This window comes from Mobula hypostoma, chromosome 6 (assembly GCF_963921235.1).
Source record: "Mobula hypostoma chromosome 6, sMobHyp1.1, whole genome shotgun sequence".
Lineage (NCBI taxonomy): Eukaryota > Metazoa > Chordata > Chondrichthyes > Myliobatiformes > Myliobatidae > Mobula > Mobula hypostoma.
Window position 1 is genome coordinate 175,874,980 of NC_086102.1, and position 12,660 is coordinate 175,887,639.

General features: G+C 37.7%; 1 protein-coding gene across 13 annotated transcripts in view; it reads right to left on the reverse strand.

The window, feature by feature from the left end:
* The window catches only part of baz2ba (bromodomain adjacent to zinc finger domain, 2Ba), a 251,814-nt gene that overhangs the window by 72,980 nt on the left and 166,174 nt on the right, over positions 1 to 12,660 (reverse strand). For 9 of the 13 annotated variants that reach the window (XM_063052309.1, XM_063052299.1, XM_063052301.1 and 6 more), the window contains 5 exons: positions 7,524 to 7,589; positions 7,088 to 7,132; positions 6,822 to 6,848; positions 4,656 to 4,721; positions 1,341 to 1,481 (listed from right to left, as the gene is read on the reverse strand). In XM_063052309.1, coding sequence (XP_062908379.1) covers positions 1,341 to 1,481; positions 4,656 to 4,721; positions 6,822 to 6,848; positions 7,088 to 7,132; positions 7,524 to 7,589 — 345 coding nt within the window. The remainder of the gene's footprint in view (positions 1 to 1,340; positions 1,482 to 4,655; positions 4,722 to 6,821; positions 6,849 to 7,087; positions 7,133 to 7,523; positions 7,590 to 12,660) is intronic. The other 4 variants (XM_063052308.1, XM_063052304.1, XM_063052305.1 and 1 more) reach the window with 3 other exon arrangements.

Here is a 12,660-nt window from a genome sequence, read left to right on the forward strand (position 1 = left end):
TCTAGAGTACTGAACCCTGCAGAATCCCAATAAAATCACTCCTCCATTAACATTCTCACCAAATGTTACCATTTACCCTTTTCCCCCTACTGAACCAAATTTTTCCAACCAATTCTTCTTTGAATTTCGTGAATTTCCACATAGCAGATAGATCAAGGAACTGGAATTCAGGCCAACACATTGCTAAAACTCAAGTATGTTCACTGCATTATCCTCACACAGTCTCCCTTTTACTTACTCAGATTTCAAATTAACTAGACCTGGCCGTCTCTCAACAAACCCAAGCTGGCTGTTCTCAATTAACCTGCGCCCACCAAAAAGTTGATTTTTCTCCCAGTAACTTGCCCAGCTAATATTATATTAACTGGTCTTGTTTGTGCTTTGGTCCATCATTTTGGTCTTTTGAAAAAGAGAAAACATTTCTGCTATTATCAGTCTCCCCTTAAACCATACCCAAATACATACTAGTGCCATGCTTTCGGTAACAATTGATCACTACATATGTTTCTGTTACATAGGTCTGACAAAGCAAAGAAAATGCACACATCCTACAACCTTCAAATATAGCATCCTTGACAGTCAAATCAGTGGTCATCACCTTTTATCTTAAATTCTTTCATCTTAACTCTACTAACTCACAATGATTCACAGTTATTCATCTATGTTTAAACTAATCTTTAAGATAATGCCTGCTCCTTCATTAGTAAAACTACATTCATGAAGCTTGGTATCCCTCTTCCTCCAAATTTCCTTCATTTTTTTTGGGTAATGGTAAAGATCATCTGACACTTGCATAATGTTATCACAGGAGCCAATTCCAAAATCCTTTCTCACACAAATTGACAAGAAAGGAATTATATTTTGATCAGTTACATATCATTTGTCTAATCTCACTCTTCCACCATTTCCTTTATGATACTTTCAGCAATATATGTTTAGTAGTACTTTGAAATTTGTTCTTTTCAAAGTTCCATTCAGTTTTGTTCACTCATAATTTTACTATTCCATTTATGATTTAATAGTTTTCTACTGTATTTATATTGATTTCAAGATTTAGAAACGCTGCCCATAATCTCTTGTCTTTTAATTTCAAGAATACATCTCTTAATACCTACTTTTTGATTCATATTGTTTTCTTCAATATTAATTGTGTCTGGGAACACACACTCTACACAATGATTACCTGATAAGAACAAATACTACAAATTTATTTGAAAACATATTGTTATTTTAAACTCCATACATACATATATTTGAGACCCGATTAAAGAGGATCGTATTCTGGATAATAGCATTTGTGGAAATCAGAAGAAATTTGTTAATTCTTCCAACAGGTTTACCTTGTGGTCTGACAAACACATATCTTCATTGGGTTTCTTTAGCTCCTTTGCCATTTGCAGCTCCAATTTCTTCTGTTCTAATTTTCGTTCTTTATTTAAACGTTTCTCAACCTTTTTCTCTTGCTTTAGCCGTTCCCTTTCCTTTGAATATTAACAGATTGCAACTTTTATTTATCAAATCATAGAAATGCATTCAGGTACAATAATCCTTCATTAAAAATTAGAGTTTCAGAATAATCCTGGTTTCAAAAAGAATTGATTAACAGATCACACAGTTCACAAAAAAAATTGCACCACATTGAAATTACAAGTGCAAATTAAAAGTCACTGATACAACTGTTAACGTTGATACATCTGCAACAAGGTAAGCTTATAAGGAAAAGTATGGAAGTTATATAATAGAGATTCTGTACAAGTCCCATTTTAGTAAACCATGACTCTACGTAAACAATTTTAATTAAATCTATGGAGTCTATTAAAAAGTCCCCCCCCCCATCCCTTTGGAAGTTTTCATGTTTTATTGTTTTACAACATTGAATCACAGTGGATTTAATTTGGCTTTTTTGACACTGATCAACAGAAAAACTCTTTCACGTTAAAGTTAAAAAGACCTTGACAAAGTGTTCTAAATTAATTACAAATATAAAGCATAAAATAATTGATTACACAAGTTTTCACCCCCCCACCCCCCGCAGTCAATTGGTTTTAGAAGTCACATAATTAATTAAATGGAGATGTGTTTTTGGAGGCCTGTGTGCAGTCAAGGTGTTTCAATTGATTGTAGTAAATGTACACCTGTACTTGGAAGGTCCAACTGCTGTTGTCAGTATCCTGGCAAAACTACACCAAGAAAACAAAAGAATACTCCAAGCAACTCCCCAAAAAGGTTATTGAAAGGCAGCAAGTCAGGAGATGGATAGAAGAAAATTTCCAAGTCACTGAATATCCCTTAGAGCACAGTTAAGTCAATCATCAAGAAATGGAAAGAATGTGGCACAGCTGTAAATCTGCCTCGAGTAGGCTGTCCTCAAAAACTGAGCGACTCTGCAAGAAGGGGACTAGTGAGGGAGACCATCAAGAGACCTCTGGAGGGGTAACAAGCTTCAGTGGCTGAAATGGGAGAGGCATCGCATTCAACTGTTGCCTGGGTGCTTCACCAGTTGCAGCTTTATGGGAGAGTGGCAAAGAGAAAGCCACTGTTGAAAAAAAACCTCACATGAAATCTCAGCGAGAGTTTGCCAGAAGGCACGTGGGAGACTCTGAAGTCAGCCGGAAAAAGGTTCTATGGTATAATGGAACCAAAATTGAGCTTTTTGGCCATCAGAGTAAATGCCATGTTTGGTGTAAGCCAAACACTGCACATCATCAAAAACACACCATCCTGACTTTGGAGAAGATTTGTTTTCCAGCAAGACAATGACCCCAAACATAAAGCCAAAGTTGCACAGGAATGACTTAAAAACAATAAAGTTAATAGCCAGGAGTGGCCAAGTCAGAGTCCAGACCTCAATCCAATTGAGAATTTGTGGCTGGACTTGAAAAGGGCTGTTCACTCACAATCCCCATGCAATCTGACAGAGCTTGAGCAGTTTTAGAAACAGAAAACCTACAGCACAATACAGGCCCTTCAGCTCACAATGCTGTACTGAACATGTAAGTTCTTTAGAAATTACCTAGGGTTACCCATAGCCCTGTATTTTTCTAAGCTCCCTGTACCTAACTAAGTGTCTCTTAAAAGACCCTATTGTATCTGCCTCCACCACCATCGTCAGCAGCCTATTCCACACACTCACCACGCTCTGCGTAAAAAACTTACCCCTGACATCTCCTCTGTACCTGTTTCCAAGCACCTTAAAACTGTACCCTCTCATGTTAGCCATTTCAGCCCTGGGAAAAAGCCTCTGACTATCCACATGATCAATGCTGCTCATCATCTTATACCCCTCTATCAGGTCACCTCTCATCCTTCGTCGCTTCAAGGAGAAAAGTCCGAGTTCACTCAACCTGTTTTATATAGAAGAATGGGGAAAAATTGCAGTGTCCATATCTGCAATGCTGATAGAGACCTATCCACACAGACTCAAGGCTGCAATTGCTACTAAAGGTGCATCTATTAAATACTGACTTGAAGGGGGTGATTACTTATGCAATCAATTATTTTGTGTTTTATATTTGTAATTAATTTAGATCACTTTGTTGAAATCAGTTTTTACTTTGACACAAACGAGTCTTTTTCTGTTGATCAGTGTCAACAAAAGTCAGATTAAAACCACTGTGATTCAATGTTGTAAAATGGTAAAACATGAAACCTTCCGGGGGGGGGGGTGAATATTTTTTTTATAAGCACCGTATTACATAAATACAGATCATGAACAGACAGATAAGCTTATATCAGCACCACTTTCCTTTGTCCACCTGTACTCTACTTTTGCTGTAATTGCAAGACCATATTCTGCACACTTTTTACTACCTTAATGTAATTATGTCACAAGCTGTCATCTAGCACAGAAAAGAAGATATTTTGCTGTATCTTTGTAAATTTGACAATAACAAATCAATCTAATCCATTAGTGTTCATGGGTTGAAGGGCTTGATCCAGTAAGGCTCAATGTTCCACATTAAGATAACTAGGAAAATATGGTAAGTTGATGGAAATCATCAAAGCAGGCATGGAGGGTAAGCAAAAGTTTGGCGCCATCTATGGCCTCTCACTCGCTGCTGCCAGAGGAAGGTGTCTGCGTGTGACTGTCTCTCGTTCTCTCTTGCTGACTGCTCCTGAGGAAAGATCCCTGCGTATGAATGATCTCTCCCTCTCCCTTGTTGCTGAAGGGGCAAGGTTTAATCAACATGGTTTGGGGATTGTGGACTCTAATTCATGTATGATGTGTTTCTTGTGTTTCTGCTCACTCCTATTTTTGTTACTAGTTTGGGCGATTTTGTTATGTGCAGCCTGCAGATAACAAACACTGAGATGAACTGAATAAGCCTTCTGATTTTGTGATTTATGCTCTGTGCTTTCACTTTTTTTTTGCTGTTCACGTGATCTGTTTTGTGCATGGGGGTGAGGGGGGCTTGATGTTTTTTTTCTTCTTTGAATGGGTTCCATGGCTCTTCTTTGTTTCATGGCTGTTTGTGAGGAAGATGAATTTCAGAGTTGTACACTGAATACATACTTTGATAATAAGTGCACTTTGAATCTTAATTTACATAAACTGGACAGTATTTATTACAGAGAATTCTGAGAAAACTCACTTCAAACAGTCACATGCTTTCATTAATTCAAGAAATAAGACCTGTATGCACTGCTTTACTTACTTCAGCTTTTTTCCGTGCTTCCATTGCTTTCATGAGCATCATATGTTGCCTTCTCCTTTCCTTTTCCTAACAGTGTACAAGGTAAATTTCAGATTTAAATAGTTAAGTATCAATATTATAATTTAAAGTTTAAAAATGTATTTTTACTATTTTTAGAATAAGTTAGACAACCGTGAACAGTTTAAAATAAAAACAGACAATGGCCAAGTTTGTGTACATTTTAGTTGAGGATTAGGAAATAACATGGACAATCAAAAGCAAAACAGAAAAAGCAACAGATGTAAAGACAGTGTAAAACGAAAGCGTATGCTTTAAGTTATGTACATAGTTCTTGGAAAAGCAGAGCAAATCAGTGCGATGCTTCTCCATAGCTGTCAGGGATAAAGCGCAATGGTCGGCTTCAACAGGCTAATTACCTTACATCTGCTTCAGTCAAAAATCATTTCGCAAAAGGCCAATTAGTATAAATTATTTGTTGTAATTAGCCAATTTTGTAAAATGGCATTTACCTACATATCTAAGTTTCAATTCAAGATTGAAATCAGTCTTTCAGAACATCCACTAAAGAAAAATTAACATATCCCACATCCACTTCATTGTTGAAAGATTCGCTACTTTAACATGGCATGCTCATTTTCCAGCAAACAAAATTATGCTATTGACTAATATTACAAATTCTAAATTGAGAATAAAGAGAACTTTGAGTATAGGAGGGTGGCATAAGAAGGCAGTATAGCTAAGAAGTTACATTTATCTTTTCCTTCTTGGAGCTATGTGCATGGGTCGTGAGGAAACATTTAATTTCAGCTGTCACATCACTGTCATTATTACTCCCAACCTTTTCAATCTGTGAATTCCTTCACGTCCATGATTATAATAGGTTATATATCAATTTGAAATGTTTAAGGGGAATATGAGGGGAAACTTCTTCACTCAGAGGGTGTTGAGAGTGTGTACGAGCTGCCAGCGCAAGTGGTGGATACAATTTTGATTTCAACGTCCAAGAGAAGTTTGGATAGGTACTGTACATGGATGAGAGGGATATGGAGGGCTATGCTGCAGGTGCAGGTAGATGGGACGAGGTAGTTTAAATGGTTCAGCATGGACTGGATGGGCCTATTTCCCTGCTGTACTTTACTGTGACTACGTATTAGCTTTATAAAGTTACCATATATGTTCTTATGCTTCAAATTTTCATCTCCCAACTCCTTAGTTGCTCCTAACCTACTGGACCATAATCAACCTTACTTCCCTAATTGCAATGCTTTTCTATAGAAATATCTGGAATGGCATCATGTGAAGATATCTAAATAAAACACATAAATGAACTCATCCTGGTCCAATTACTAACCGCCCCGCCCCCCCCCAGCTTCCTCTTGCTTGCTCTTCATTTAAACACTAACTGCAATTCAGACACTCCAAGTGAAATGCCAACTGATATGAACAAAACTAAAATTCACACCTGTGATTGGAGGAGTTATTTATTTGTATTTATCTTCAATCTGAAATAATCAGAAATATATGGCATTCATACAAAAGCTTTGTCAGATAGTGGAAGCCAAGAAAATATTTTGGGAATAAGTGTACTGATGCATTACCATGAAATTCCACTCTCATGGTATTATAAATGGAAATAGTATGTTTATAGGAATATTTTATTATTCAAAACAAGATGTGGAGATCCGCTGCTGATAAATCTGTCTTCCTTGATTTATTGAAATATGGGTGACTCAAAAAACTGTGGTTAAGTTGGAAGAAATTTTCTCAAATTTGGTTTGCTGGAATGGCATTGTTCTGGGACATTAATTATAAACTTAAATAGAATGTGGGACAAGGGAATAAGTTGTGGCAAAAAGATTGAATGTTTATAGGCAGTGACCATTTCTGAAGAACTGTAACTAGTTTAAGAACTTGTATATTTATCCTTTTGTTGTCTCCTGTTAACAAGGTGACAATGAAAGTGGAAATTACATTAGCTGATTCAAAAAGAAATTTTTCTTTTGTAATTGTAATTATAGCAGATGTATGCAATGCACTGTGCTGTAAAAGCCATGCAGAAGTATGTAATATGACAGCAGCCAGTGCTACACTTTATGCATTACTATGACAATCATATCACAACCAAATCACGATGCGGTGTTAGATGTACAAAAAACATACCCATACCATATCTAGTCTATGCCTCTCCAACTCCTGGTAGAAAGAGTTGGCACATTATTATGAAACAGTAATCACAATTTGTTAAAACCAGTGCATATTATTTTAAAAAAAAACAATTTTCCCCAATACCAAAGCAAGCTAATTTAAATTGAGGAAAATTAAGCATAATTATAAATATGTTTACTTCAATATTTGTCCCCAAGGTACAGAAAAGTCAATAAAGCAAAAATTCACTAAATATTGTTAGAATACTGTATGTATCATTTACCAACCTGATGCTTAAGCAGGACAGCTTGCTGCCTTCTTAATTCCTTTTCCTTCAAAAGTAACAGAAAATACAAATGGTTGATTATATCAAATGTGCAGATGAAATGAACATTGAAATTGGAAACAAAATGGTGATTACAACTCAATAATACGCCAAAATTTTCTGAAATTAGTTACAGATAAAAGTAACTTGAGATGCTTGAAGTACCTGGGTAGAAAAGAAAAATTATCAACAAAACCTTTCACATTAAACTTTCCATCTCACGACATGACTATGAAGAAGGTCCTATGATATCATTCCCTACATTATTTCCTCCACATATTACTCAGGGTCCTACATAATATGTTTATACCTGTCTATACATTATTAAAACAATTACAAAATCTCCCTACGTAATTGTTCAGTAAAGTTCAATGATCCAGAGATCCTTCTAAACTAACCTTCATCCGTTTCTCGGCTTCCAATAATTTTGCATTTGCTGCTTCTTCCTTCTTTTTCCTCTTAGCCTGTGCATGCAAAACAGGTCTGGAGGTCATGCAAAAAGCACTACTGGAACTTGAAACAATCTCAAACTTTTAAATGTTACATGCTAAACAACACACCAAAATACAATGAACTAGAATTTCTACAAAACATCAACTAGAATACAAAGACCACAAATATTGCTAACAGCTTACAAGTCAGGCAAAATTTCTGTAAAACATCCAAAAGACGAGAGTTAACAGACTAATTAGTACAAATAATTTGGAGAGAAATGAAGAGAAGATATATTTTTAAGGGCTATTCAAGAACTCTCTGTATGAGGACCAAATAATTGCCCACACTAACATCTAACAGTAATATGAGATTCAGCAAACAGCTGAAGACATAAGCATCTCTCACTAACAGCACAGTCTGTGATGAGCAAACTTCCTCCAAGTTTACTTGGATAACAATCAATCTCTGAAAAGCATTTTGAAACTCAGGATTAGAAATCCACCTGATTGTTATAGTTATAATCAAAACAAATCATGATACTTAAAAGAAAAATAAACAAATTATAGGACAGAAACAGGCCCTTCAGCCCATCTAGTCCATGCTGAATTGTTACTCTGCCTAATCTCATCGACCCACACCTGGATGATGACCCTCGATATCTCTCACATCCATGTATCTATCCAAATTTCTCTTAAATGCTGCAGCTGAAACTGCTGGCAGTGCATTCCATACTTGCAAAACCTTTTGAATGAAGTTCCCACTCAGGTTCCACTTAAATATTTCACCTTTCACCTTGAACTTGTGACCTCTGGTTTGAGTCTCATCCAACCTCAGCGGAAAAAGGCTGCTTGCATTTACCCTATTAATAACTCTCATTTTTGTATACCTCCATCAATTCTGTCATCAATCTCCTATGTGCCAGGGAATAAAGTGCTAACCTTTTTAATTTTTCCCTATAACTTAGGTCCTCAAGTCCTGGCAACATCCTTAAAAATGTTCTCTGTATTCTTTCAATCTTATTGATACTTTTCCCGTAGGTAGGTGTTCAGAATTTCACACAATACTCAAAATTTGGCCTCACCAATGTCTTGCAAAACTTCAACATAAATTCCAGCTCCTATGCTCCATGATTCATGAAGGCGAATGTGCCAAAAGCTCTCTTTATACCCTCATCAAGGTCTATCAGCATTCCTTAAGGAAGTATGGATCGCTATTCCAGATCCCTTTGTTCTACCACTCCCCTTAGTGCCCTACTATTCACTATGCAAGTCCTACTCAGGTTTGCCTTCCCAAAGTGAAAAACCTCAACTGTATGCATTAACTTCTATCTGCCATTTTTCAGCTCATTTTTCCAGCTGGCCCAGTTCCTACTGCAAGCTGGGAATCTTCCTCACTGTCTACTACACTCCCAAACTTAAGTGCCATCCACAAATTTGCTGATCCAGCTTGCAACATCATTTAAGTCATTAATATAGGTAACAAACAACAATGGACCCAGCAGCAATCTCTACTGCATGCTAGTCACAGGCATCCAGTCAGAGAGACAACTATCTACAACCACTGTCTGGCTTCTTCCGATAGTCACTGCTGAAAACAATTTACTATTTTATGCTGAATGTTGCAGGAAAATAGCATCCATCATTAGGGACCCCTACCGTCCAGGCCATTTCATGCTCTCTTCTCACTATTACCATCACGGAGAAGGAACATGAGCCTCAGGACTCTCCACCAGGTTCAAGAACAGTTATTACCCCCCAAACATCAGGTTCTTAAACCAAAGGGGATAACTTCATTCAACTTTACTTGCCCCATCACTGAAATGTTCCCATACCTATGGGCTCACTATCAAGGACTTTTCATTATAATTATTAAAATACTCTATTGATCCCGAGTAGGAAATTCTTTCATTACAGCAGCAACATTTAAAAACACACTTAGAAGTGTGCAGACTTCTAATAATAAACTAATAAAAGTACAGAATAATATACCAATGTGCAATAATAATGAACAAATAATACAGCAGAGACTATTGTACTATGTGTTCTCCTGTCGCACAGAAATGAACTGCTGTATATGCTTGTTGCATTTGGTAGGAAAGATTTTCTGTAACGAACCTTACGACAGCAGAACTGAATAAGTCTGTTTGAAAAGTACTCCGCTGCTTATTCAGTAGGTCGTGGAGAGGATGTGCCAGATTGTTCATAACGGATAACGATTTGCTTAGTGACCTCCTCTCCACCACCAACTCAAAAAAGGTCCCGGTTGTAGCCAAGGACAGATCCAGCCTTTTTTGATAGGTTTATTTAGTCTTTTTGCATCACCAGCACCGAAGCTACTCCCCCAACATAAACCCGCAAAGAAGACTGCACTCGTTACAACTGACTGGTAAAAGATCTCCAACATCCTGCTGCACACATTGAAGGATCTCAGCTTCCTTAGAAAATAGAGTCTGCTCATCCTCTTCTTGTAAACAGTTTTGGTGTTGGTTTTCCAGTCAGGTCTGTTGTCAAGGTGAACACCCAAATATTTGTACTCCTCCATCACTGTAACTGCCTCTCCCAGAATGTATACAGGACTCGTCATGGTCCTCTTCCTCCTAAATCAATCACCATATCCTTGGCTTAGGCCACACTTGGCAGCAGGTTCATGATATTCATCTCATGTTCTTGGTATTTATTCCTTCCTTTTTGTATTTGCATAGTTTGTTGTCTTTTGTTCAATGGTTTTACACCCAGTTGTTGGGATCTTTATTGACTATTACGGTCACAGGACTTATTGAGTATGCCTATAAGAAAATTAATCTCAGGATTGTATTTGGTGACATATATGAACTTCGATAATAAATTTACTTTGAACTTTTAGCACCAAGCAACTGACCCTTATCGAAGGCCTTGCTAAAGTCCATGTAGACAACATCCACTGCCTTTCCTGGTAACCTTCTCGAAAATCTCGAAGATGGGTTAGACATGACCTATGACACAAAGCAATGCTGACTATCCCTAATAAGGCCCAGTCTATCGAAATACATACATATTTTGCCCCTTAGAATACCTTCCAATAAATTACCCACTTCTGATATCAGGCTCACTCCATAAATTTGCTCCTCTAAATTGAGGAAGTCCGCTATTGGGAAGTCTATAATACAATTCCATTAATATGGCCATCACTTTCTTATTACTCAATTCCACCCATACAGCCCCAGTAGACAAGGTCTCCAGTCTGTTCTATCTGAGCATTGCCATGACATATTCCCTGCCAAGTAATGCAACCCTCAGCTAAAACAATGGAACCCCGGAACATTGATCTGCCAGTCTTGCCCTTCCCGCAATCAAGTCTCACTAATGACTACAATATCATAATCCCACATGGTGATCCATGTTCTAAAGCTCATCTGTCTTACCCACAATAGTGCTTGCATTAAAATAAACACAACTCAGAATATTACTCCCATCATACTCAATCTCCTAGTTCCTGTCTTTGTATGGAAACATATGAGCACAAGACACAGGAGCAGGATTAGGCCATTCAGCCCATCGAGTCTGCTCCGCCATTCCATCCTGGCTGATCCTTGATCTCACTCAATACCACACACCTGCCTTCTCTCCGTATCCTTTGATGCCCTGACTGATCAGGAAACGATCAACTTCTGCCTTAAAGATATGTATGGACTTGGCATCGACCGCATTCCACATATTCAGTACTCTCTGGCTAAAAAAATTCCTCCTTACCCCTGTTCTAAAGGGTTACCCTTCAATTTTGAAGCTGTCCCCTCTAGTTCTGGATTCCCCCACCAAAAGAAACATCCTCTCCACATCCACCCTATCTAGTCCTTTCAATATTCGGTAGGTTTCCGCTGCCTCTCCTTTGTCCACTCTGCTTGTTATTTCCTCAAAGAACTCTTAACAGATTTGTCAGGCAAGATTTCCCTTGACAGAAACCATGCTGACAGACCTATTTTATCATTAGTCTCCAAGTACCTCGAAACCTCATACTGAATAATACTCCAACACTTTCCCAACCACTGAGGTTAGGCTAACTGGCCTACAATTGCCTTTCTTTTGCCTTCCTTCCTTCTTAAAGAATGGAGTGACATAACATTAACTTTCCCCACTCTGCTATCTACCCTGGCACTCTGGCTCCCATCCCCCTGCAGCTCTAGCTTAAATTCCCCAGAGCAGCACTAGCAAACCTGCCCACAAGGATATTGGCCCTCCTCCAGTTCAGGTGCAAACTGTCCTACTGAACGAGGCAAATGATCCAAAAATCATTGAACCCATGAACACTACCTCACTACTTTTTCAATTTCCATTTTTCACCAGTAACTTAACATACATACACACACATATATACATACATATATATATACACACACACACACATATATACACACACACACACATATACACACACACACACACATACACACACACACACACATACACACACACACACATATATATACATATATATACATACACATACATACATACACATACACACATACATACATATACACATACACACACATACACATATACACATACATACATATACACATATACACATACACATACATACATATATATATATATATATATATATATATACACATATATATATATATACACACACACACACACACACATACATACATACACACACACACATACCAGACATCCCATCCTGCAAAAACTCATTGCAGGGAGGTCTCAACCGGAAGTCGCAAACTCATAGCAGTCTGTGTCAATGAATTTGTTAATTTTGCAAGACATCAGATTCACAAGTGTTTTGTGAGACAGCTGACTTCTGAATTCTGTCTTAATGTGATGCACCATGCTGAATGCCCTTTCTATATCACAATTAGAATTTGGCAGCACCAAAAGCAGCTTCATCAACTGGCAGAGCTCGTTGAATCTCAACTGCCCTGTGCTCACAGATTTTACTTTGGACAGCTTCCCCCAGAACTCATCAACTGGAAAACTTTTGTAGTTTGGCACCAGTCCTTCAAAGTTAGTTGAGACATAATCCAGGACTCACCTCAACATGTCTTTTACAGTCATTTAACCCACCATGGGCAATAGAAAAGTCACTGTTTCAAAA